Source organism: Podarcis bocagei, assembly GCF_964188305.1.
Source record: "Podarcis bocagei genome assembly, chromosome: 2".
Taxonomy (NCBI): Eukaryota; Metazoa; Chordata; class Lepidosauria; order Squamata; family Lacertidae; genus Podarcis; species Podarcis bocagei.
The window spans coordinates 9,613,892-9,641,764 of NC_138126.1; the positions used below are offsets into that span (position 1 = coordinate 9,613,892).

The window sequence follows — 27,873 nt, forward strand, 5'->3', positions numbered from 1 at the left end:
TTTCGGATAGGTTTTATTTACACAAATATACAGGCTGAGCATAAGATGGGAGCAGGAGTCACACAAATCTTGCTCCCTTGTTACCTGTAAACAAGTCTGGAGGAACCTACTAACTTTATTCTTTGCTTATTCTCCCCTCTGAGAATTCTTCAGTGAGATGGGAGCTGCATTTTCTTACTCAAGCTTTTCCTGCACTCCAAGCATTGATATGACCCCCCACCACTGTGAATTATTTGATGATAATGGAAATTTCTGCTCCTTCAGAAGCTCCTTCCAAGCACTTTTAAAATATTCCTCCACAAAGTGTCTTGGCACAAGCCCTGTCCGTACGCATTACAAGCATTTATATGGTTTCTTCTTGCGGAAAGAAGGAACTGCTCCTAAAGCTCCTTTAATATTCCAAGTCTTTATATGGGTTCTCCGCTGTATGGATTTTTTGGTGGGAATAAAGGCTGGAGATCTGAAGAAAGCTGCTCCCATACGCTGCCCATCGATGTGTGAGTTCTTTGATGAAGATTGCGATGGGAACTCTGAGCGAAGCCCTTTCCACACTCCAGGCATTTATAGGGTTTCTCCCCTGTGTGAATTCTCTGATGGCGAGTGAGAGGGGAGCACTGACTAAAGCCCTTTCCACACTCCAGGCATTTATAGGGTTTCTCTCCCGTATGAACTCGTTGGTGTGTCGTGAGAGTTGACTTCTCAGCGAAGCTTTTCCCACACTCAGCACATTTATATGGTTTCTCTCCTGTATGAATTCTTTGATGTTTTCTAAGACAATTCTCCAGAGCGTAGCTTTTTCCACATTCCACGCATACATATGGTTTCTCCCGGGTATGCGTTTTTTGATGATCGACCAGATCCGCTTCCTGACTGAGGCACTTTCCACATTCTGAGCATTTATATTGTGTCTCTGGAGTGTGCGCTTTCTGGTGGTAAATGACACTAGTACGGTTTCTGAAGCTCTTCCCACACTCTAAGCATTTATACGGTTTCTCCCCAGTGTGAATTCTGCGATGGTAAGTGAGATGGTGGCTCTGACTGAAGCTCTTTCCACACTGCAAGCATCTATAGGGTTTCTCCCCCGTGTGAATTCTTTTGTGGGTAGTGAGATTTATCTTCGCAGCGAAGCTTTTCCCACATTCCGAGCATTTAAAGGGTTTCTCACCAGTGTGAGTTCTTTGATGGTCGGCGAGTCTGTCCTTGCTGCTTAAGCTCTTCCCACATTGCAAGCATTTATACGGCTTCTCCCCCGTGTGAATTCTTTTATGGGTATTGAGGTTCATCTTTAAAGTAAAGCTCTTTCCACATTCCAAACATTTATATGGCTGTTTGCCCGTGTGAATTGTCTGATGAGAAGAAAGGCTAGAATTGTTTCTGAAGCTCTTTCCACATTTCAAGCACTGATACGGCTTCTCCCCGGTGTGAATTCTCTGATGAACACCGAGTTGTACCTTCCGACTGAAGCTCTTGCCACACTCACTGCATTTATACGGTGTCTCCCCTGTGTGAATTCTCTGATGGCGAGTGAGAGGGGAGCACTGACTAAAGCCCTTTCCACACTCTAAGCATTTATATGGTTTCTCCCCTGTATGAATCCTTTTGTGGGAAGAAAGGGTAGAATTATGTCTGAAGCTCTTTCCACACTCCAAGCATTTATATGGTTTCTCCTCTGTATGAATTGTCTGATGATGAGTAAGTTTTGGATGACTAATGACGCTCTTTCCACATTCCAAGTATTGATATGATTTCTCTCCGGGATGAATGGTTTGATGCCGAGTAAGTTTTGAATGACTAATGAAGCTCTTACCACATTCCAAGCATTTATATTCCTCTGTGTGAATTCTTTGATGAGAAGCTAGGCTAGAATTTTCTCTGAAGCTTTTTCCACATTCCAAGCACTGATATGGCTTCTCCCCTGTGTGAATTCTTTGGTGAATAGTTAGACGTAACTTCTGAGAGAAACTCTTTCCGCATTCCAAGCATTTATATGGTTTCCCCCCCTTGTGAATTATCTGATGAGAAGAAAGGGTAGAATTGTCACTGAAGCTCTTTCCACATTCCAAGCATTCATATTGGTTCTCTCCTGTGTGAATTCTTCGATGAGAAGAAAGGGTAAACTTTTCTCTGAAGCTCTTTCCACATTCCAGGCACTGATACGGTTTCTCCCCTGTGTGAATTCTTTGATGATAAACGAGTCTTTGCTTGCTACTGAAGCTACTTCCGCATTCTGAGCATTTATATGGTTTCTCTCCTGTGTGAATTCTCTGATGGCAAGAAAGGCTATAACTGTCTCTGAACCCTTTTCCACACTCAGAGCATCTATGTGGTTGCTCCCCTTTGTAATTTTTGCAGTAGGATTTACATTGGTGTTTTGAACCAAGACTTTCCCATTGAACAAGGCAGTTTCCACATGGCTTTCTGTCATCTGTTTTTTCCTGGGCTGAGGTTGCATAAAAGCCACTGTCCTTTAGAAGCGTCTTCCCTTTCTTTTCTGCTTCGATTTTCCTCCTTTGCTCTTCTCGCTTCCTACAGCTGTCTCGGCCCTGGGTCTCTTTTCCGTGTAGTTCTTCCTTATTCTTCATTTCCGATTCATCACATTCTGCAATGAATTGAGAAACTCATAAGAGCCTAAGGAAGAAACAGACCCTTATCTAGCTTAACGACTTCCATATTTAGGATAAAGGCAAAACTGAGTGGATATAGATGGAAGTACACATTTAACTGGGACGCGGGTGGCGCTGTGGTCTAAACCACAGAGCCTAGGGCTTGATGATCAGAAGGTCGGCGGTTCGAATCCCCACGACAGGGTGAGCTCCCGTTGCTCTGTCTCAGCTCCTGCCAACCTAGCAGTTCAAAAGCACGTCAAAGTGCAAGTAGATAAATAGGTACCGCTCCGGCGGGAAGGTAAATGGCGTTTCCGTGTGCTGCTCTGGTTCGCCAGAAGCGGCTTAGTCATGCTGGCCACATGACCCGGAATCTGTACGCCGGCTCCCTCGGCCAGTAAAGCGAGATGAGCGCCACAACCCCAGAGTCGGCCACGACTGGACCTAATGGTCAGGGGCCACTTTACCTTTACACATTTAACTAGCTCTCCTGACGCAGCAGGTGTGCTACAGAGTATTGGTTTCAAACCACAGAAACCTGAGTTCAGCTTCCAACTCAGGGATGAATCTCATTGTCCGGTCTTGGGTCAATCACTCTCACTCGACCCAACCCAGTTTGAGAAGTATGATTCGTGCACCTACTTACTATGCATTTTTGGAATGGCTAGATTTGGGCTAGCTGGAACTAATTATACTTCACAGACCCCCATTTCTCACTAAGGGTAGCTTTGGAAACGGGGAACCCTTTTAGAATATGACCCCCACGCCTGAAAGAGACCCCTAGACTCTCATCCTTGATATTGAAGATATTTGTTGCTTTGCAAGCTTGGATGATCAAGGGAGCGATGGCAGGGGTGTGCACCATTTCCACCAGGGTAACACAGTGGCCTGGAGAAAAGGCTTAGCTGTGTTATGCACAGCGGCTCATCATGGGTGCAAGAACAGAAGAGCCTCTACAGCTGGCACTGATGGAGTAAATTATTTTAAGAGTCCTCAGCCCCCTCTCCAAACCTGTCAATTATAATAGGTTGCTATCAGGCACAACAAAGTGTTGGTGCTGACCTTGAAAGCCCTAAACGGCCTCGGTCCTGTATACCTGCAGGAGTATCTCCACCCCCATCATCCAGCCCAGACACTAAGGTCCAGCTCCAAGGGCCTTCTGGCGGTTCCCTCCCTGCGAGAAGTGAGGTAACAGGGAACCAGGCAGAGGGCCTTCTCGGTAGTGGCCCCGCCCTGTGGCACGCCCTCCCACCAGATGTCAAGGAAATAAACAACTATTTGACTTTTAGGAGACATCTGAAGGCAGCCCCGTTTAGGGAAGTTTTTAACGTTTGATGTTTTATTGTGTTTTTATATTCTGTTGGGAGCCGCCCTGAGTGGCTGGGGAAACCAGATGGGTGGGGTACAAATAATAAATTATTATTACTATTATTATTACAATGATCTTCCTTCCGTACCCTGGTCTATCCAGCTGTACAAGGGAGTTTCTGAGCCTTTTTCCCCAGAAGCTTCCTTCCCACCCCATTCTAGGGAATATATATATATATATATATATATACACACACACACACACACACACACACACACACACACACACACACACACGGGAGCTCTGGATTTGCCTTACCAAAGCCCTAAACACACACAAAAAACAGACACCTGGCACTTCCACTTGCAAAGGCCATGGTTTAGAAAGGCGTGAGTGGAAGATTGAGGGAGAATATGGCAAGAACGTGCTTATTCAAGGTTAATTGCAGAGGAATAGAAAGCTCAGATACTGCAGGAGAGCCACTGTTTATCCACCTCGGAATATTGGATTTCATTCCATAAAGAAGTAAAGGTAAAGGTAAAGGACCCCTGGACGGTTAAGTCTAGTCAAAGGCTACTTTGAGCTTGGGGAGCTCATCTCGCTTTCAGGCCGAGGGAGCCGGTGTTTGTCCACAGACAGCTTTCCGGGTCATGTGGCCAGGAGGACTAAACCGCTTCAGGTGCAACAGAACACTGTGATGGAAACCAGAGTGCACGGAAATGCCGTTTACTTTCCCGCCGCAGTGGTACCTATTTATCTACTTGTGCCGGTGGTTGGTAGGAACTGGGACAGAGCAATGGGAGCTCACTCCGTCGCTGGGATTCAAGAGGCTCAGTGGTTTAGACCACAGCGCCACCCGCATCCCGTTCATTCTGTAAAGAAATACTGACTCATGAAGCATATATGAAGATCCAAGAGGGAGCCTCACCGAGAGATGCCAGGATACCAACATTCTCCTCCATGACTTCGTTATGCAACGCCCTCTGGTCAGGATCCAGCAAGGCCCACTCCTCTTCATTGAACCACACAGCCACGTCCTCAAAAGATATTGGACCCTGAAAGAAAAAGAAAACATTTTGTTATTTGCACCTGCCTACCAGGCACTTGCGACCAAGTGAAGATGCCCAGGTGCCAGGATGACGCCTGATGTCTCCCCCATCTGGAAGTGCATACCTGGGGCTCCTTGGATCACTCTTTTCACACACTAACAACACACCCTGTAGAATTCTACCCGTGATATTTTATCTGCACAATCTGAACAGATTACAGCATAATTTAAACAGAAACACTTGCAAGTACCAGATTGGTTTAGGATTTAAACATGTGATGTTCTAGAATAATATATCTAAAGCTAAATTGAAAAGAAAGATGTTAATTGATTAAGTGAATTTTATGAGAAATTAGTTTTGGAAAACTGTTACAATGATATACATAGAAGAAGAAGAAGAAGAAGAAGAAGAGGAGGAGGAGGAGGAGTTTGGATTAGATATCCCGCTTTATCACTACCCTAAGGAGTCTCAAAGCAGCTAACATTCTCCTTTCCCTTCCTCCCCCACAACAAACACTCTGTGAGGTGAGTGGGGCTGAGAGACTTCAGAGAAGTGTGACTGGCCCAAGGTCACCCAGCAGCTGCATGTGGAGGAGCAGAGACGTGAACCCGGTTCACCAGATTACAAGTCCACCGCTCTTAACCACCACACCTCAGCTAGGGGGATTCGAGGAAGTCACCTAAAATGTTAACAAAAGTGGAATTACAGTTAGGATTTATTTACAGATAGGTAGCCGTGTTGGTCTGCCATAGTCAAAATAAAAAAATTCCTTCCAGTAGCACCTTAAACCCCAACTAAGTTAGTTCTTGGTATGAGCTTTCGTGTGCATGCACACTTCTTCAGATACACTGAAACAGAAGTTGCCAGATCCTTCTATATAGTGAGAAGGTGGGGAGGGGTATTACTCAGAAGGGTGGTGGGAATGGGAGATTGGCAGATAGCTGAGATGAGCCTGTTGACGACTCTTAACAACAGTAATAGGTCTTACAGGAAAAGGCAAGGGGTGAGAAGGTGAGAAATGGCTTAGTCATGTATAATGAGATAAGAATCCAATGTCTCTGTTCAGACCAGGTCTCTCCACTGTTTTAAGTTTGGTAATGAGTTGCAATTCAGCAGCTTCTCTTTCCAGTCTATTTCTGAAATTCCTTTGTAGTAAAACAGCTAGAATCAAGAATCACAAAGCAGAGAAACCAGTAGGAGAACACTTCAATCTCCCAGGACATTCTATACAAGATCTCAAAGTAGCTGTTTGGTCTTTAAGTTGGTCTTTAAGGTGCTACTGGAAGGAATTTTTTTAGTTAGGATTTATGTTTATTTGTTTTTTGATGTTATAAATTTGGAAAATTAATAAAAATTTTGAAAAAGGAAAGAAAAAAGAAAAATAGACCAATTGCGGAACATAATCACCAGCTACTGACCAAAGAAAAAAAAGGGGGGAGAGTTCTGGGTTTAAGCAGCGGACGCACGCAGTAGTGTGGGAAGGAGCAGGAGCAGAAATAGAAGAAAACAACAAAACAACAACGTGCCATAGGTACGCCACCACTGGTATATACAAACTAGCTTCATTCATTTTTACATCTGGTCCCACCCAACAGTGGCATGTGAAACCCCAAATGTTACACAGATGAGAATGCAGTCCCCACTCCTGCCTTACCTGATCTGGTTCTGCAGCAGTTCCTTCTCCTCCCCAAAGAAGAGACGTCTGAGTAGATCTTCTCAGCTTTATCCCATCACCTGTGAGAGACAAAGGTTGTGTGAAGCCATTGGCTCATGCTTATCTCAGAGGCGAATGAAAGCATGTCTAAGCACACATGGGCATGGGCAGCCATTCTCCTCTGTTGTGGCGGGAATGAATAAAACTCGGTTGCTCAATAATAATAATAATTTATTATTTGATTTTACTTTCTTGGGCTCCATGATCACTGTAGATGGTGACAGCAGCCACGAAATTAAAAGACGCCTGCTTCTTGGGAGAAAAGCAATGACAAACCTAGACAGCATCTTAAAAAGCAGAGACATCACCTTGCCAACAAAGGTCCGTATAGTTAAAGCCATGGTTTTCCCAGTAGTAATGTATGGAAGTGAGAGCTGGACCATAAAGAAGGCTGACTCCCTGGAAAAGACCCTGATGTTGGGAAAGATGGAGGGCACAAGGAGAAGGGGACGACAAAGGACGAGGTGGTTGGACAGTGTTCTCGAAGCTACCAGCATGGGTTTGACCAAACTGCAGGAGGCAGTGGAAGACAGGAGTGCCTGGCATGCTCTGGTCCATGGGGTCACGAAGAGTCGGACACGACTAAATGACTAAACAACAACAACAACAATCTGGCTGGGTTTCCCCAGCCACTGTAGGCAGCTCCCAACAGAATATTAAAAACACGATAAAACATCAGACATTAAAAACTTCCCAATACAGGGCTGCCTTCAGATGTCTTCTGAAAATCAGATACATTGGTACCTCGGGTTACATACCCTTCAGGTTACAGACTCCGCTAACCCAGAAATAGTACCTTGGGTTAAGAACTTTGCTTCAGGATGTGAACAGAAATCGTGCGGCGGCAGCAGGAGGCCCCAATAGCTAAAGCGGTGCTTCAGGTTCAGAACAGTTTCAGGTTAAGAACGGACCTCCGGAATGAATTAAGTACTTAACCCAAGGTACCACTGTAGAGTGGTACCTCGGTTTACAAACTTAATCCGTTCCAGAAGTCCGTTCTTAAACCAATACCGTTCTTAAACTGAGGTGCGCTTTCCCTAATGAGGTGCCCTTCACTGTTCGGATTCTGTTCTTTGACTGAGGTAAAGTTCGCAAACCAGGACACTTCTTCTGATTTTGCGGTCATTCGTAAACCAAATCGTTCTTTAACAGGACTGTTCTTAAACCAAGGTACCACTGTAGTTGTTTACTTCCTGCGTGCACACTGAAGTCTCTTCCCTCGCCAGATCAAAAAAGGCCACGGATCCCTTTCAAAACCAACAGAGGGAGACCATATGAAGACAACCGATGGATCCTTACCCAGTGGATTCTCTCTGACATCCAAGAGAGATCTCTCTGCGTCGGGGAAATCACTCATTTCTGCAAGCAGACCCTTTACCTGAAACAGCGATGAGGATTGGAGGACATTGAATGGGGAGATGTATTAGAAAACAGAATGACACAGGGGAAAACATGAGCAGTACTTGGAAGATTTCCCAGAGAATGTTGGTGAATTAAAGTAGAGGTTTTTGGGATGTGCCCTCCCTCCATCTCTTTTTTTGAAATAATTTTTATTTGGTTTTACAAATATAAAATCATAACAAAACAAAATACATATCCATATTTAGAGATTCCTTCAAATCTCTGGACTTCCCACCTTTCCCAGGTCACAAGGTGGTTAGATTGGCCTCAGCCAGGGCCAGGGCCTTTTCAGTACTGGCCCCGACTTGGTGGAACGCTCTGTCCCAAGAGACTAGGGTCCTGTGGGACCTGTCATCTTTCCGCAGGGGCTGCAAGACAGAGCTGTTCGCCCGGCTTTTGGTTTGGACTCAGTCTGACCCTTATGTTTCCCTCCCCTTACGGTTTTTGATCTATGGGCTATTTTTAAAATTAGGCTGCATTTTAAATTACATTTTAACCTGCATTTTAAATTAGTTTTTTCCTATTATGTTTTTACTGTAATTTTATTGGTGTTAGCCACCCTGAGCCCGGCTCTGGCTGGGGAATAAATAAAATTATTATTTTATTATTATTATTATTCCCTGTTGTCAACCTTTTCAACTGCATATTATTCAGGAATCCATATTTGAAGTCACTCCATTTTGTCCATAATATTGCCCTCCCTCTCTTTCAGAGTCTGTTGGGACTATCTGGACCAGGAGTAGCCAATATTCCCACCTCAACGTTGCTCAGGGGCAATGAGAGGTTTAGTTCAAAAACACCTGAAGGCCATCACAAGATCTTGAGATGCTCTCACCTGCTGCTCTTCCTGCTTCTTCTCCTCTGCCTGACTCAGGAGGAAACCTTCGGCCAGGGCCACCGCCTGGGAACTGGTCTCTGCTCCACATTCCCTGACCCAGTTCTCCATCTCCGGGGGGAGGACAGCCAGGAACTGCTCCAAGATCACTAAATCCAGGATCTGAGCCTTGGTGTGTCTCCCCGGCTTCAGCCACTGACGGCAGAGATGGTGGAGTCGGCTGCAAACCTCTCGGGGTCCCTTGGCCTCCTGGTAGCGGATCGGCCTGAAATCCTGGTGCTGAGCATCTGAGCTGAGGGCGTCCTCTTTACCCAGGATCCCCTGTGCATTCCTTTCCCAGAATCCCTCACTGCTCTCGCTTTTGATGGGATCGGCGCCTCTTCCTTCTTCAGCGGCATCCGTCTCTTGCTCTTCCATCTTTCACCTGCATAAAACCCACATTGCTGATTAAAGCTTATTTCTCCCTTTGATTTGCAGTGTTTGTCCCTTTCCTATCAGCCTGGGAAAAACATACACCACTTCTCCAAGCCCGCTAGCTGCATTCCACCATTACATTCATGTATCATGCAAGGCGAAGATCATGGCCACTGGGCCCATCACATCCTGGCAAATAGAAGGGGAAGAAATGGAGGCAGTGAGAGATTTTACTTTCTTGGGCTCCATGATCACTGCAGATGGTGACAGCAGTCACGAAATTAAAAGACTCCTGCTCCTTGGGAGAAAGGTGATGGCAAACCTAGACAGCATCTTCAAAAGCAGAGACATCACCTTGCCAACAAAGGTCCGTATAGTAAAAGCTATGGTTTTCCCAGTAGTGATGTATGGAAGTGAGAGCTGGACCATAAAGAAGGCTGATCGCCAAAGAATTGATGCTTTTGAATTATGGTGCTGGAGGAGACTCTTGAGAGTCCCATGGACTGCAAGAAGATCAAACCTATCCATTCTGAAGGAAATCAGCCCTGAGTGCTCACTGGAAGGACAGATCCTGAAGCTGAGGCTCCAATACTTTGGCCACCTCATGAGAAGAGAAGACTCCCTGGAAAAGACCCTGATGTTGGGAAAGATGGAGGGCACAGGGAGAAGGGGACGGCAGAGGATGAGATGGTGGGACAGTGTTCTCGAAGCTACGAACATGAGTCTGACCAAACTGCGGGAGGCAGTGGAAGACAGAAGTCCTGGCGTGCTCTGGTCCAGGGGGTCACGAAGAGTCGGACACGACTAAACGACAACAACAATCATGCAAGGTTGTAATCATCTATGGTTCCTTTTATTTCCAATTCATTTTTAATTCATTTTCCAAATTCTAAAACAAATTAACAACAAATCAATTTGGAATTTAACACCAATTTAACAATTGACTTTCCATTCCCCCCCTAAAAAAATAGGATTCTTTTCCCTCCCTCCTTCGCTGCTCGTAGTAAAACACTTTCCCTTAATTTCTAGTACTTTCCCATTCATTCCTTTTCCCGCCAGCTCTGCATGTCCCATTCTTGTTTAGACATTCACCTGACATTTCCCCAGCGAATCAAATTAATCTTCCTTTCTCGATCCATATAAATCATAATTTTAAATTGTATTTCCTCCAGTGCAACCCAATTAACCATCCTGTCTTTATCATCTATGGTTCCTAACCCCACTTTAACCCTACAAATACTGGGCAGAAACATTCCCATAAGGAGGGTGGCCCCAGGAAAACCAGTAACTTTTAAAACTGCATATTGTAAGTCCACCTAATTTGTAATCTTGCCGTTGTATCCGAAATCTGTGTAAGGTTGCAAGAGCTATTTAAAACCTGCCAAATCCCATCACCACCCTTGCCCGGGTGCGCCCAGGTTTTTTGCTGCCCAAGTTCAGGGGCAACCAAGTCTCCAGTGGCGTAGCGTGGGTTGTCAGCACCCGGGGCAAGGCAAGTAATTTGCACCCCCTAACCCGTGGATTTGCGCCCCCTAACCCTAACCCCCAGATGTTGCGCCCGGTGCGGTCGGCCCCCCCTGCACCCCCCACGCTACGCCACTGAATGTCTCTCCTTCCACACTGACGCAACCTGAGCATTTGGGATCCAGTGGGATCTTCCCTCCAGCATCTCCCCTCCCAGCTCACCTAAGCGGACCACCCACGTTGACCCATTGCTCTGCACCTGAGAAGGCGCACTCTCTCCCCCCCCCCATCCCACGCATTGGTCTCCATGGCAACCTCTTTGCACTTGCAGATCCGAGGCCATTCACAGGCGGGGAGCTACCTTCGCCTTCACAAAGGAACCGGTCGGGCTGGTTTCCTCTCGCATGCCTCCCACCTGCACGGACGCAGGAAGCGGCGCGCCACGACACCCCCTAAGAGCCTTCCTAACAACGCAACCCGCTCAGCTCCCACCGGAGCCTCGCGCCTTTGTTGTCACGTGTGAAGGCGCAGACGCGTGTCGGTGCCCGATTAACCTGATGGCGCAGCTCAGCCTTGCAGATCGGCTTTAAAATCCCCGCCTCCCCATGGCTGTGCAGATAAGAAGAAATCAAGGCGCGCCGCTCCCTGACCTGGGCGTGGGGTTGTTTATTTTTTTTAGGGGGGGGTGTCCCCAATTTAGATCATCTGCAGAGGCCTCCGGTGCACCCTCCCCACTGCCCAGGGAAACCCCTTCGACCCAAATCAGGGACACTCACCAGGTTCAGACGGATGCTGGTGCAGAACACGGGTCAGACAAAGGCTCCCGCTTTGCTTCCTGCCCCGTTCGTGAGAATGCGGACTGGAAAGAGGTGCTTTATCTCCCCCCTCCAGGCCCCACCTCCTCCTCCTCCTCCTCCTCTCCCCCACATCTCCTCCCTCTGCATGCATCCGGTTCACTTTAACCCTTACAGCAACGAACTGCGGAGAAGACCTCCCTCCTTCCCTCTCCCCAAAATACCCCAGTAATAAGATCACTAAGTTTGCAAATGATACAATGGTGGTTGGCTTGATGACAGCTGGAGATGGGGAGGCGGCCTATAGGAAGGAAATTGAGCAGTTGGGGGAGTGGCGCAGGAAAAACAACTTACTCCTTAACTTAAAAGAAAACAAAAGAGATTATTGTGGACTTTAGGAAATGTAAATTGAATATTCAGCCACTCATTATTGAGAGGATGTGCGTGGAACAGGTCTCCGCGTTTGGATTTCTGGGAATGGAGTTGAGAGATGACCTAACCTGGGGAGAGAACAGCAAAGACCTGATGAAGAGAGCACAGCAGAGGTTATATTTTCTGAGAAGCCTCCAGAAAAACAATCTCTCAAAGGACCTGTTGATGGCATTTTACCATTGTACTGTGGAGAGTGTATTAACTTATGGTCTGTATGTGTGGTTTGGGAGCTGCACGGCCAGGGGAAAAACAATGCTGTCCAGGGTTGTAAAGACTGCAGAGAGAATAATTGGGTGCACTCTTCCCACCTTAGATCAAATCTATGCTTCCAGGTGCCATAAGAAAGCTGCAGAGATAGTGCAGGATAGTGCGCACCCCAGAAATGATCTCTTTCGGCTTCTGCCTTCTGGAAGAAGGTACAGGGTTATTAAGACTAGGACTAGCTGCCTGAGAAAGTTTCTATCCAAATGCGATTTTGGTTTTAAACACAGTGTAAAGGTAAAGGGACCCCTGACCGTTAGGTCCAGTAGTGGTCAACTCTGGGGTTGCGGCGCTCCTCTCACTTTACTAGCTGTGGGAGCCAGAATACATCTTCCGGGTCGTGGGCAGCATGACTAAGCCGCTTTTGGTGAACCAGAGCAGCGCAGAAACGCCGTTTACCTTCCTGCTGGAGAGGTACCTATTGATCTACTTGCACTTTGCCGTGCTTTCGAACTGTTAGGTTGGCAGGAGCAGGGACCGAGCAATGGGAGCTCACCCCGTCACAGGGATTCGAACCGCCGACCTTCTGATCAGCAAGTCCTAGGCTCTGTGGTTTAACCACAGTGTAAGGAGTCTCTATGGCATAGCTGTCAACGTTTCCCTTTTTTAAAGGGAAATTCCCTTATTCCAAATAGGATTCCTCGCAAGAAAAGCGAAAAGTTGACAGCTATGCTCTATGGGAGTACAGTGGTACCTCGGGTTAAAAACCTAATTCGTTCTGGAGGTCCGTTCTTAACCTGAAGCACCACTTTAGCTAATGGGGCCTCCTGCTGCCACCGCGCAATTTCTGTTCTCATCCTGAAGCAAAGTTCTTAACCCGAGGTACTATTTATGGGTTAGCGGAGTCTGTAACCTGAAGTGTCTGTAACCCGAGGTACCACTGTATATTGTATTTTTAAAATGGGGTATCTGAGCTTTTAGGCCAGGTTGGGATAGCTGGGATAGCAGGCTTGTTGGTTTTGAATGTCTTATGTAGATATTTTTTTCCCCAGTTTAGTTGTTCTGTATGGGACAATGAAAATAAAGATTATCGTATCATGTCTCTTTGCATTCCTTCGAAAGCAAAAGAGCCAAGGGGCAATGAATCATGGAATTGCAGAGCCGGAACATCCAATCCAACCCCCCCCCCCCGAAATGTAGGAATCTTTTGCCCTAGAATGTGCTATTCTTGGCTGCATGCCCAGAAGTACAGTGTCCAGATCAAGGGAAATCCTAGTTCCACTCTGTTCTGCCTTGGTGTGTCCAGTTCTGGGTGCCACGGTTTTATTTTTATTTTTCCAAAAAATTTATTTGTTTTCACAATATTATAAACAAAAACAAACACACAAGACAAACAAACATAAAACATAGCCTTATTGAAAATTACAGTTATTAACTTTGTTAAGTGACTTCCCCTTGGTTGAATTTCATTGCATGTCTTTTTAACGGTTTTCCAAATCCCAATTTTTATGAAATTTAACTTAAACATTAACATCCTTAGATCTTCACCTTATGGAATTAAGCATATTAATTCATCACTTAACATAAATAAAATCCTAAGCCCATTAAATATCTGCAAGCTATTTTCATATAGTTTAACTTAACAAATTTAACTAAATAATCATTAAATTTATTCCACCCTTTTCTGATACTCCGGTTTTAAGGATAGAATCTTAAAGTTGGAAGGGACCCCAAGGGACATCCCAAGGGACATCACCCGTGAGAGATTGCCACCAGACCTCCAGGAGGAAACAGGTATTGCACAGAGTTGGTGCTCTTCTGAGGCATCAGACTACAAAAATAGGAGGAGGAAGCTGGCAGAGAAGACTCCAAGCCGTTTTAGCATTTTTGTGAATGTTCAGTCCCCCATTCCCCCCACCCAGAAATCCCATCATCTCACACCTCAATAGGGCCCATCACTCAGGGAGAAATGTGCTAAGAGGAAGGCACACTTTGCAAACCCTCACTAGGATCAACTCCCACCCGGAAACCTATGTCCCCACTGTGGAAGGATGTGTGGATCCAGAATTGGCCTCCACAGTCACTTACAGACTCACTGTTAAGACTGTGTTCATGGAAGACAATCTTACTTAGCTACAAGGGATTGCCTAATAAGAAGGAAAAAAAGATAAAGCCCTAAATGGCTTGGGACACATGTTCCTGAAAAGGGGCCTTTCCCAATATCAACCATCTCGGACCTGAAGAGCGACACCCACTTGGTGTTGACAGGGCCTTTTCAGTGGCAGCCCCTCTTCTGTGGAATGCCCTCCTGAAAGCGCCAAATGATTTGTATCAAAGCCATCTCACCTCGCCACTAGATCTCCGTCTGAGCAACTGGAAGTCCTATGAAGGGGAAGGGTGAACTTCAACAATTCCTTATGCTCCCCTTGATCTCCAGCTATAATGCCCAAAATCCAATAGTAACCACATGCGTGGGCATCGCTTAAGAAACTCAGGAGAGGGAGACTAATTTTGGAGCAGGAATGACCAAAAACAACAAACAAAAAGCCCGGCAAAAAAGTAGAAGTGAATTAAGTTTCTAAAATGGATTTTTATTAAAGTTTTCACAATACAATAAAATAATATCTAGAACAAGCAGAATTGGGAATATGAGAGGAAAGAGGGAAAGGGAAAAAAAGAGGGAGGGAGGAGAACAAAGCTATAAGCAGGGGTCAGCAAACTTTTTCAGCAGGGGGCCGGTCCACTGTCCCTCAGACCTTGTGGGGGGCCGGATTATATTTTGAAAAATAATAATGAACAAATTCCTCTGCCCCACAAATAACCCAGAGATGCATTTTAAATAAAAGGACACATTTTACTCATGGAAAAACACGCTGATTCCCGGACCGTCTGCAGGCCGGATTTAGACGGCGATTGGGCCGGATCCAGCCCTTGGGCCTTAGTTTGCCTACCCATGCTATAAGAAACACCAAAGATAAAGAGGGAAGACATCCGATTCTCCGTCTACATTAGAAAAGGATTATTTAAGACATTTTTAAAATGTGTAAGAGCATTAAGACTAATTGGGGACAGTGCTGTGTTTCGGATATACGGTTTTATTTACATATATATGCAGCCTAAGCATAAGGTGGAGAGGCCTCCCAAAATTCACATTCCCACAGATTTTGCTCCCCCATTTGATCTTTGGGGAGATGCTAGGATATTCGCACGCCGACCTCTCCAAACTTCACCAGGGAAAATAAGAAAAGACCGTCCCCTGCCCACAAGATGGCCTCTGAGGCGGGGGATTCAGTTCACAAACCTTTCGATTATATACAGTTTCCTTATTCTATTTCTATATCTACTATCAGCATCTAAAACCGCCAGAGCCTTTCCCCACGGAATCGCATTCTAGATACTAGCAATATTCTTTTAAACTAAGAGGGTATGTAGTTAGGGCAGTTAGGTAAGCTTTAAAGAGAGGGCCGTTTGGAGTTTAGGTCACCCCCATGAAGTCACAGACAATTTTAATTTTCCATGTAACAGCCGCTTCACCAGGTTATCTTAATACAGTTTATTTCAGTCTTCGCTTTCCCTTTTTATTAATCGTGTTTTATTTTAACCACAGTTCCTTTTATCTTTCCCTTCCCCAAAATTCAATTATATATAGTTTGCAGTTGCTCTCCCTTTCTATACTTCCATGGTTCATAAACAAAACTACACCTATTGTTCTTCTGCTGAATGTATTTAAAATAAAACTTTCCAGGTGGGTTGTTTTAGCTTCTTGGATCCTGTTTGGTCACCGACATCTTGCAAATCAAAGTCCTCGTTTTCACATGCGTTTATATGGTTTCCTCCCTGCGAGAACTCTTTAACGCCAGGTAAGGCTGAAACTTTCTGAAGCTCTTTGCAGCTTCAAAGCACCAACAGTCAAAATCTCATAGCTACATGAATTTTCTGGTGGCTGAGGGGGAGTTGGGAAGATGAATGCGGTGGAAGGATTTCAATTTTTCTGGCCTTTATATGGATCCTACCCTTTGAGAATTCTTACCCAAGCTTTTCCCGCACTCCAAAGCTTTAATATAATCTCAACCCCCAACTGTGTATCCTTTGACTACTGAAGTTTCTGCTTCTTCGTAAGGTCTTTGCAACCATTTCTATGGTTTCTCTGCTCCGGGAAGTATTTGATGGGAAAGCGAGACTTTTCTTGAAGCTATTTCCAAGCATCTATATCGGTTCTCCGCTGTACGGATTCTGTGGCGGGAACAAAGGCTGGAGCTGCGAAGAAAGCTGTTCCCACACTCCAAACATGGAGGTGTGACTTCTCTGATGGAGACTGAGAGAGTAGCTCTGCGTGAAGGTTTTCCCACACTCCATGCATTCGTACGGTTTCTCCCCTGTGTGAGTTCGGTGGTGTTTCGTGAGCGTCGTCTTCTCCGTGAAGCATTTCCCGCATTCAAAACATTTATACCGTTTCTCTCCCGTGTGGATTCTCTGATGGCGTCTGAGGTAATTCTTCAGAGTGAAGCACTTCCCGCATTGCAAGCACATATGGGGTTTCTCCTGTGTGTGGATTTTCTTATGGTTGACGAGGTCCGCCGCCCGCCTGACGCACTTTCCGCACTCCAGACACTTATACGGCTTATCCCCGGTGTGGATTTCCTGATGGTAAGTCAGGTTTGTGCTGTTTCTGAAGCCCTTTCCGCACTCCAGGCATTTATAGGGCTTCTCCCCCGTGTGGACTCTCCGGTGGTAAGCGAGGTTGGAGTTCCGACTGAAGCTCTTTCCGCACTCCAGGCATTTATACGGTTTCTCCCCTGTGTGGATTCTTTCATGTGCGGTAAGGTGCACCTTCAGAGTGAAGCTCTTCCCGCATTCCAAACACTTGTACGGTTTCTCCCCGGAGTGAATCGTCTGGTGGTTTGCCAGGATAACCTTCCGGGTGAAACTCTTTCCGCACTCGAAACATTTGTACGGCTTCTCGCCGGTGTGAACTCTCTGATGATTGGTGAGAATGATCTTCCGAGTGAAGCTTTTCTCGCACTCCAAGCATTTGTAGGGTTTCTCGCCGGTGTGGATCCTCTTGTGGTACGACAGGCTGCAGTTGTGTATGAAACACTTGCCGCACTCCAGGCACTGAAACGGCTTCTCCCCTGTATGAATTCTCTGATGATTAGTCAGACGTAACTTCCGAGAGAAGCTCTTTCCACATTCCTTGCAGTTGTAAGGTTTTTCCTTCGTGGGAATTATCGGAGGCGGAGGAGAAAGGCTATCATCTCCAAAGTCCCTTCCACATTCAAAAGACCGGTATGGTTCCTCCTCCGGGTGAATTTCCTGATGAGACGAGAGGGTGGAGTTTTCTCCAAAGTTCTTCTCACATTCCATGTATCGGTATGGTTTCTCTCCAGTACAGCTGCCTTTTCCCTCTGTCTCTGTCACATCTTGTTCTCCATTATTCTCTGTTTCAGATAGATCACCTTCTGCAATGAAGAGAGAAACTGATAAGAGCCTGAGGAAGAAATAGAGCCTCAAATCACTGACCTAGTAGCAAGGTTGAAGCTTACTGGGAAATGATATATAAGGAATTGAAAAGGATGTTCAAAATAACTTTTATTTAAAAAACAACAACCCAAAAGCTTTACTTTTGGGAATTATAGGGACAGAACTACCTAAATCAGGCATCCCCAAATTCGGCCCTCCAGATATTTTTAGGACTACAACTCCCATCATCCCTAGCTAACAGGACCAGTGGTCAGGGATGATGGGAATTGTAGTTCCAAAACATCTGGAGGGCTGAGTTTGAGGGTGCCTGACCTAAATTGTATAGAAATTTATTTATGTATGCGACTAAAGCAGCGAGAATGCTACTTGCCCCAAAACGGAATGAAGCAGAAGTTCCAACAAAGGAAAAATGGATACAAAAAACTTATGGAATATGCAGAAATGTCAAAACTTACCGGAAGAATAAGAAATCAAGATAACAAACTTTTAATAAAAAAATGGAAAAGGTTTATTGAATATTTACAGATAAATTGCAAACAGATAAAAAACACTGGCAGGATTATGGTAATAACCTGCTGTTTCATAAGAGTCAATATTGAAAGTAGATAATTACGTAAATGAGCAAATTAAATGAATTTGGATATGCAAAGATATTAAAAATAAATTTAAGGAACCGGAGAAAGAGGGGAAGGAAGTCAAACTCTGAAATGTATAAATTTGAAAAGTATAAATAATTTTTTTTTTTTTTAAAAGAAACTAGCTTCCAGGTGGAATATCCGGAAATCGCTGAAATGACCGGGGAAACCCAGATGTATGGCAAACCATGTCGGAAGTGAAGATTTTGGGGTGAATTTACTTTTTTAAAGCTCAAAAACTTCAATTTATTTGGAGATTTAGCAAGAAAAGGTCAACCACTTTTTGAAATATGGCAAACCTACAATCCTTAAAAACTTAAAAAAAAAACCAACGTATTTACAAATTTCAAAAAATTACAAATTTAATACACAAGATGTATTTTCCAATTAATATTCATTGAAAATTACTTGTTTCACCCACCGAACAAATCAGAAACTTGCATTTCAAAAGACCTGGCCTAGTCAGTCAGGTCAAGTGGAAGGGGTATATTCAGAGAGAACACAATAGATAGACAGTTAAGTTTGAACTGCAGTGGATTAAGAACCCCTGAGCTAATAACATACAGAAATTTCAAAAATAGGTACTTTGATCTAAACGGGTTGCTTGCTTACCCTGAGAGGCCGCAGTCCCATAGATCTCTTCCATGACTCCCCGATTCAGAGATCTCTGGTCAGGATCCAGCAAAGCCAATTCCCCTTCTGCGAAAAGCACAGCTACGTCCTCAAAGGACACTGAGGAGGAAAGGAAAACAGTTCATCCTTGTAGATCAGATTATCAGCCAGCTACATAAAAAAGGCTGATTGCTGAACATTATTCTCGTAATTTAATAAAACCTTCTTGAGTGGCGTTCTCAAGGGGAGAGAACTGTTTGGGATCAGGGAAGGTCATTTCCGGAAAGAGATAGCTTGCCAGGACTTGCTAGCTCCATCGCCTGCGAGAGGAAAAGGGACGCTCATGCCTGTGTCTCAGAGGCAAATTGAAACGCATCTAAATAAGAAAAAGTTGTATCGGCGGTCTGAGTGGATAAACAAAACTTTATTGTTTGAAGCTGTAGCCCACCACAAGGGAGATACAACAAACACACGAGGTCAAGAGGGATGTGAATAAACAATCAAAAGTCTATTATTGGATCCACACAGGCGTCAAACCTACGTTAACGATAAAAACCTACTTTCCCCTTCGATTAGTCATGGGTTGGTTTTTTAAAAGACAGTTTTTGGTGTGTGTTTTTTAAAACAAATACAAAAACGATTAAGCACCTATCCAGCATTCAAGATTCAAAGATATTACTTTACAGTGGTGCCTCGCAAGACGAAAATAATTCGTTCCGCGAGTCTTTTCGTCTTGCGATGTTTTTCGTCTTGCGAAGCATGGTCCGTCGCAACTGCGCCTCTTCAAGCAGCTTTAAGAAAAAAAAGACGTTTTCGTCTTGTGAAGCAAGCCCATAGGGAAATTTGTCTAGCGAAGCAACGCAAAACTGAAAAACCCTTTCGTCCAGCGAGTTTTTCGTCTTGCGAGGCATTCGTCTTGCGGGGCACCACTGTACTGAGAATATTGAGCAGTCAGCACAAGATCTCGATTTGGGTCTGGCGAGATGCTCAGACGTTGCCGTATCCCAGATAGGATTGTAATTGGTCCCCCCCCCCCCCATTATTCAACCTGAAATAATTTCTTCCCTGCATCTGAGATCCGCTATAATCCTTCTGTCTATGGAAGCTGCGTTGCTTTCACAGCTACCAACACCCATTTTCAATAAGCCTGCCTGTTATTTCACTAACTGGGCCCCTGGCCTTGTCTATCTTCCAAATAAAAAAAATTCCTTCCAGTAGCACCTTAAAGACCAACTAAGTTAGTTCTTGGTATAAGCTTTCGTGTGCATGCACACTTCTTCAGATACACTGAAACAGAAGTTGCCAGATCCTTCTATATATTGAGAAGGTGGGGAGGGGTATTACTCAGAAGGGTGGTGGGAATCAGAGATTGGCAGATAGCTGAGATGAGCCTGTTGACGACTCTTAACGACTGTAATAGGTCTTACAGGAAAAGGCAAGGGGTGAGGAGGTGAGAGATGGCTTAGTCATGTATAATGAGATAAGAATCCAATGTCTCTGTTCAGACCAGGTCTCTCCATTGTTTTAAGTTTGGTAATGAGTTGTAATTCAGCAGCTTCTCTTTCCAGTCTCTAACTAGGGCTGCTACCTACCTGGGATTGTCAAGCTCTGCTTTAACCCTGAAAATGCCAAACTCCCCCTTCCCCCAATCCAACAAAAGTTTGGATGAGCAGAAGTACTCCCAGCAAGAAGCAGCGTCCGGAAAACACCGAAATGAGGTGCTCCAAGGAGGTCTGAGTCTCCCTGGTCCTGAATGGGGTAACTGGGCCCCTGAAGGACCAGCTCCACAGCCTGGGAGTCATTCTGGACTCACAGCTGTCCATTGAGGCACAGGTCAATATTGTGTCCAGGCCAGCTGTCTACCAGCTCCACCTGATACACAGGCTGAGACCCTACCTGCCTGCGGACTGTCTCGCCAGAGTGGTGCATGCTCTAGTTATCTCCCTCTTGGACTACTACAATGCACTCTACGTGGGGCTACCTTTGAAGGTGACCCGGAAACTACAACTAATCCAGAATGCGGCAGCTAGACTGGTGACTGGGGGCGGCCGCCGAGACCACATAACACCGGTCTTGATAGACCTACACTGGCTCCCAGTACATTTCCAAGCACAATTTAAAGTGTTGGTGCTGACCTTTAAAGCCCTAAACAGCCTCGGTCCAGCATACCTGAAGGAGCGTCTCCACCCCCATCATTCTGCCCGGACACTGAGGTCCAGCTCCGAGGGCCTTCTGGCGGTTCCCTCACTGCGAGAAGCCAAGTTACAGGGAACCAGGCAGAGGGCCTTCTCAGTGGTGGCACCTGCCCTTTGGAACGCCCTCCCACCAGATGTCAAAGAGAACAACAACTACCAGACTTCTGGAAGACATCTGAAGGCAGCCCTGTTTAGGGAAGCTTTTAATGTTTAATAGGTTATTGTATTTTAATATTCTGTTGGAAGCCACCCAGAGTGGCTGGGGAAACCCAGCCAGATGGGCAGGGTATAAATAATAAATGATGATGATGATGATGATGATGATGGGCTCCTGTAGCTCCCTAGCCTGCACTGTTCCTGACACTTGATGGCACTGGGCCTATACCGGGATAGCCAGGGTACATTGGGTGGGATACATACCGTATTTTTCGCACCATAGGGCGCACCGGACCATAGGGCGCACCCAGTTTTTAGGGGGGGAAATCAAGGAAAAAAATATCCCCCCCCAGCCCCAAAGAGCAGCGTACAGGCTGCCCACAACCTCTCCCTGCCTTTCCGCCTAGCCTACCTCACAGGGTTGTTGTGAGGAAAGGAAGGGGAGGGGCAGAAAGGTGGCGTATAAAGGGTGGTGATGACATCACTCCTATGTACCCGTTGCCACTGCCTGGCCAGCTGGGGTCGGAGGGCTCAGTTAATCTGCTTTCATTTCCATCTGAACAGTTCATTTCCACCAGGAAGTCTTGCGCAGTGGCTCTTAAAACCTTTTTCCTCTGGTGCACATTTTCAGTATGAAAATTTCCTCGTGCTACACCAAACGTTTTATTGATAAGAAATGCATTGGGGGAAACAAAAGAAACAGCTCCTAGTATTACTTGGTTTCGGCAAGATTTCTTCTTTTCTGTTTGGTGTATAATTTTGTATTAAATTTCCCAAACATTTTCACAATAATCTGCATCTCAAATGATTATCGCATTTTTACTCCATAAGACGCACCTGACCATAAGGCACACCTAGATTTTAGAGGGGGAATGCAAGAAAAAACATATTATTTAAAGGGAGCGCTGAGCAGAGCCTGTGTGCATCCCAGGCTCTGTTCGGCGCTCCCTTTAAAGAGCCGCGTGGAGCGTGTGTGCGGCGCTTGCAGGCTTTTCCCCAAGAGCCACACACACACTCTGCGTGGCTCTTTAAAGGGAGTGCGGCTATCCCTGGCTTTTGCGGGAGGTGGGGGAAGTGACAGGGCGCGCAGCTCTGTCCCTTCCCCCACCTCCCGCAAGAACAGCCCTCCCTCTAGCTGTTCTGGCTTTGGGATAGCCCTGCGAAGCCTCTGCAGGGCAGCAGGATGAAGGCTCCCCATGCCCTGCGGAGGCTTCCCGTGGCTAAGCCAGAAGCTAGAACAGCAAGGAGGAGTGCTGCGCAGCGATCCCTCTTGCTGTTCTGGTTTCTGGGATAGCCGCGCAGCCTGCACTCACTCCATAAGACACACACACATTTCCCCTTCCTTTTTAGGAGGGAAAAGGTGCGTCTTATAGAGCGAAAAATACAGTACATTGTTTCATAAATTGACTTCCCATCTTCACTTCCGATGTTTTTTCCACTCAAACCTTTTCTGCTGCATGATATATTTATGTACTGCAGAAAGTTTCTCTGTTACAGTTAAAGACTTTGAAAAGATTTCTATCCATATTCTGCAAATAAATCATTTCGACACTGTACTATGCCACACTGAAATGTTAAAATGAGAGCCAGTGTGGTGTAGTGGTTAAGAGCGGTAGTCTCGCAATCTGGGGAACCGGGTTCGCGTCTCCGCTCCTCCACATGCAGCTGCTGGGTGACCTTGGGCCAGTCACACTTCTTTGAAGTCTCTCAGCTCCACTCACCTCACAGAGTGTTTGTTGTGGGGGAGGAAGGGAAAGGAGAATGTTAGCCGCTTTGAGACTCCTGAAGAATAAAAGGCAGGATAGCAAATCCAAACTCTTCTTCTTCTTCTTAAAATTTAAAATTCCTAAAAGGAATGCCTCTGACCTTTTACTATATGATATTCTTAGTATTTTCTTTATTTCTTTGTGGATCATGCTCCAAAATTTCAATTTAAATGATGATATTCCAAAAGACAAAACTAAATTTTTCTTATACGTGACGTCTGCCGCAAGAATCCTGGTGGCTAAGTATTGGAAAGGGAACCAGTTACCCACTAGGGGAGAGTGGTTATGTAAGCTTTCGGAATATTTAGAATTAGCCAAATTGACAGATATAATGAGACAAAAACCAAAAAGTGAAGTGAAAAAGGAATGGGAGTACCTAAATGAATACCTTAAAAGCCAAGGTTCGAGGACAGAAATCTGGCTGAGTCTGGAATAACCTTGTGAAGTGAAAGGATAAGAAAGAGGGATTTATATCTAGATGCTAGGATAAAGATGATAAGGAAAACAGGAAAACAGGAAGACATAATGAGAGGTAAAGGAGGTGCTGTGGGATTGGTGATAGTCAATGTTTGTTTTTCTTTTTAGTGTTTATATTATTATCTTGTAAGGTATGGATTTGGGGTTTTTTTGGTATGCTGGTTTTTGTGTTTTGTGTATTGTTATTTTTCGATATTTGTCATGTTTTTGTTGTTGTGTGGAAAATACTAATAAAATTGGTTATTCAAAAAAGAAGAAATGTTAAAATATTTATTTGATCATTCTTGATATCTTGCCATCCTCCACTTGGCATCCTGTCCTGCCACACACTTTGAGAACCACACAATTAAAACATTTTGCGTTGTGACAACCTCATCCAGACAGGGAAGATCTGGGATACCAATGCATTGTCGCGGACAGTGATTTGGGGAAGGGGGCACTGAAATCAAAGGGTACTTATGAAATTACTCAGAGTTTGTTTGTTTTTTAGCAGGAACGTGGGGGAACTCAGTTCCCTTACCTTTTGAAAATTAAATACAGTGGTGCCCCGCAAGACGAACGCCTCGCAAGACGGAAAACCCGCTAGACGAAAGGGTTTTCCGTTTTGGAGGCGCTTCGCAAAACGAATTTCCCTATGGGCTTCCTTCGCAAGACGAAAGCCCGTAGGGAAATCTCAGGGACAGCGGGGAAGCGCAGCGCGTCTTCCCCACTGTCCTCGGACCTCCTCCGAAGGCTGGCGGTGGGGCGGAAAGCCCTTCTCCCCGCGCCAGCCTTCGGAAGGCTGCTCCGAAGGCTGGCGGTGGGGCGGAAAGCCCTTCTCCCCACGCCAGCCTTCGGATGGCTGTCCTGAAGACTTGCGGTGGGAGGAGGGTTTTCCTTCCCACCGCCAACATTCAGAATGCTGTTCTGAATGTTGGCGGTGGGGAGGAAAAACCCTCCTCCCACCGCAAGCCCCGGGAACAGAGGAGAAGCGCTGCGCCCCTTCCCCTCTGTTCCCGTACCTGTCCTGAAGGCTTGCGGTGGGGAGAAAAGCCCTTCTCCGCACCGCCAGCCTGGCAAGCGGTTTCCATAGGAACGCATTAATTGATTTTCAATGCATTCCTATGGTAAACCGTGCTTCGCAAGACGAAAAACTCGCAAGAAGAAAAAACTTGCGGAACGAATTAATTTCGTCTTGCGAGGCACCACTGTAATTATTATCTTTTGTCTGGGGGTGCTGGAACGGATATACACCCAAATACCTGAGCCCCAAATCCACCTATATCTGTAATCAATAAAGTTGTCACCACATCCTTGTCTGCTTGAGTTTATTAATTACATCTTACATTTAGCCACTGGTGGGGGGCAGTGGCGGCACTGCAACTGGGCCCACAATAAACAAACAAACAAACAAACAAGTCCCCCCACCTTTTTTCCAGAAAAAAGCACCGGGAACTGGAATCAAAGGCTACTTACCAAATGACTCTTGCGGATATATTAAAGATGGAACGGTCTCTCTGTTGCTATTTCAACTAGAAACAAGCAAACATAAAAGCATTTTTAAAAATAAAAATAAAAAATACATTAAAGGCCCACATCGAATATAACTGATCTGTAGAAAGGACTTTATGATCTGAAAATAGAGACGGTGTATGTACTTCTGCAACCCAAGGAAATATTTAATAAAAACAATTAAAATAAAAGAGAGGGTCAAGAAAAAAGAGAAAGAAACCCTCAAACAAATTTGGATTCTGGCAGCTTTGAGAGCCACGGCTTTAGATGAAAAAAAAAAACCTGCTGGTTTTGATTTGTCTGCAAAGATCCCCTCCTCTTGCAGACCCTTAAAGGGACGCTATTATCCAGGGACAGTCCAGGATTTGCAGAAGCCTTCAAGGTTTCTGATTTGATCCCAGAATGTCCCTATTTCCATTGGAGAAATGTTGGGAGTTATCCAACCCCCAAGCTGAGGAGATAAGTAACTATATAACCTTTAGAAGACATCTGAAGGCAGCCCCGTACAGGGAAGTTTTAAATTTTTTAAAAATGTTTTATTATTATAAAACATTTTAATATATTTTTGGTTGTATGTTGGAAGCCGGTCAGAATGGCTGGGGCAACGCAGTCAGATGGGCGGGTTATAAAAATAAAATAAAATAAAATTTATTATTGAATAGGACGTTCCTATTATCATCAGAGAAATATTGGTGGGTGCGGAGTTATGCGACCCCCGAGCCAAGGAAATAAGTAACTATACAACCTTTAGAAGACACCCCCTGTATAGGGAACTTTAAAAAAAAGTTTAATGTTTTATTATTATAAAATCTTTTTATATTTTATATCTATATCTATCTATCTGTATGTTGGAGGCTGCCCAGAGTGGCTGGGGCAAAGCAGTCAGATGGGTGGAGTATAAAAATAAAATAAAATAATAATTATTATTGAATAGGACGTCCCTATTATCATCGGAGAAATGTTGGTGGGTGTGCAGTTATGCAACTCCCGAGCCAAGGAGATAAATATTATACAACCTTTAGTAGACATCCCTGTATAGGGAATTTTAAAAAAAAGTTTAATGCTTTATTACTATAAACTATTACATATATATGTGTGTGTGTGTATGTATATATGTATATATGTTTGAGGCTGCCCAGAGTGGCTGGGGCAACGCAGTCAGATGGGCGGGGTATTAAAATAAAATAAAATAAAAATTATTACTGAATAGGAAGTCCCTATTATCATCGGAGAAATGTTGGTGGGTGCAGAGTTATGCGACCCCCGAGCCAAGGAAATAAGTAACTATACAACCTTTAGAAGACTTCCCTGTATAGGGAATTTAAAAAAGATGTTTAATGTTTTATTATTATAAAATATTTTTATATTTTATATCTATCTATCTATCTATATGTTGGAGGCCACCCAGAGTGGCTGGGGTAACGCAGTCAGATGGGCAGGGTATAAAAATAAAATAAAATAATAATTATTACTGAATAGGACGTTCCTATTATCATCAGAGAAATGTTGGTGGGTGCAGTTATGTGACCCCCGAGGCAAGGAAATAAGTAACTATACAACCTTTAGAAGACATCCCCGTATAGGGAATTTAAAAAAGATGTTTAATGTTTTATTATTATAAAATATTGTGTGTGTGTGTGTGTGTGTGTGTGTGTGTGTGTGTGTGTGTGTGTTGGAGGCCGCCCAGAGTGGCTGGGGCAACGCAGTCAGATGGGCGGGGTATTAAAATAAAATAAAATAATAATTATTACTGAATAGGACGTCCCTATTATCATCGGAGAAATGTTGGTGGGTGCAGAGTTATGTGACCCCCGACGCAAGGAAATAAGTAACTATACAACCTTTAGAAGACATCCCTGTATAGGGAATTTTTAAAAAAAATGTTTAATGTTTTATTATTATAAAATATTTGTTTGTGCGTGTGTTGTTTGTTGGAGGCCGCCCAGAGTGGCTGGGGTAAGGCAGTCAGATGGGCGGAGTGTAAATAATAATAATAATAATAATAATAATAATAATAATAATAATAATAATAATAATAATAATAATAATAATAATAGAATAGGACGTCCCTATTTTCATCGGAAGGGCTGCTCCTGCCTGGATTCCCAGACCAAAATGTGGGGGGAGCATCCATTCTCTCTCTCTCTCCGGAGCACAAAGGAGGCTTCGCTTCCCGGATGGCCTGCTAGCTTTGCGCTTTTGCGCGCAGGAAGGCAGAGAAAGGATCTCCCCCCCCCCTCCCCAGATCGGGTGGCCTTTTGTGACAGATCCCGGGCGGATCGGGTGCAGGCCCCCTCCCGGGCCCCCTCCCTTTGTCTCGATCCCACCCCCGGGACACCCCTTTGCCCCCTCCCCATGCGCAAAAGGGGGAGCTCACCGGATGGCAGGAGGCGCCTCGACGCAGCGGCAAAGGCGAGTCAAGGCCACCCTGGGGAGGGAGAGGCAGGCAGGAAGGCGCTTCGGAAGGAGGCGCTTTGGCAAAGACCTCGTCCCCAAATCCCTTTCCTCTCTAGGAATCGAGTTCATTGCATTTTTAACCCTTGCCAGGACAGATCTCTGGTCTCCCCCCCCCTTTTTTTTTGCATTTGACAGATGGCTTCATTTCTTAGTTCTAGTTACAGGTAGGTAGCCGTGTTGCTCTGCCTAGTCGAAACAAAAAAAAAAAAAAAAACACAAATCCTTCCAGTAGCACCTTAGAGACTAACTAAGTTTGTTATTGGTATGAGCTTTTGTGTGCATGCACACTTGTTCAGATACCAAATACAGTGGTACCTCGGGTTACATACGCTTCAGGTTACAGACTCCGCTAACCCAGAAACAGTACCTCAGGTTAAGAACTTTGCT

General features: G+C 45.0%; 2 protein-coding genes across 3 annotated transcripts; both read right to left on the reverse strand.

Moving 5' to 3' along the window:
• Positions 1-12,500, reverse strand: LOC308580383 (uncharacterized protein). 2 transcript variants are annotated; one of them, XM_081181896.1, is made up of 6 exons: positions 11,566-12,500; positions 8,912-9,335; positions 7,975-8,053; positions 6,616-6,695; positions 4,841-4,967; positions 1-2,599 (listed from the first exon to the last, which is right to left on the reverse strand). In XM_081181896.1, the coding sequence occupies exons 2-6, from the start codon at positions 9,326-9,328 to the stop codon at positions 408-410; spliced, it is 2,895 nt and encodes a 964-aa protein (XP_081038022.1). In that variant the 5' UTR covers positions 9,329-9,335; positions 11,566-12,500; the 3' UTR covers positions 1-407. The 2 variants fall into 2 exon arrangements, with proteins under 2 accessions (XP_081038022.1, XP_081038023.1); XM_081181897.1 differs by lacking the exon at positions 11,566-12,500 and adding an exon at positions 10,418-10,733.
• Positions 12,501-14,791: 2,291 nt separating this feature from the next.
• LOC308580895 (uncharacterized protein) lies at positions 14,792-27,532 on the reverse strand. Its single transcript, XM_081183176.1, has 4 exons — positions 27,407-27,532; positions 24,994-25,049; positions 18,945-19,064; positions 14,792-17,675 (listed from the first exon to the last, which is right to left on the reverse strand). The coding sequence occupies exons 3-4, from the start codon at positions 18,976-18,978 to the stop codon at positions 16,423-16,425; spliced, it is 1,287 nt and encodes a 428-aa protein (XP_081039302.1). The 5' UTR covers positions 18,979-19,064; positions 24,994-25,049; positions 27,407-27,532; the 3' UTR covers positions 14,792-16,422.
• Between the last annotated feature and the right edge of the window lie 341 nt (positions 27,533-27,873).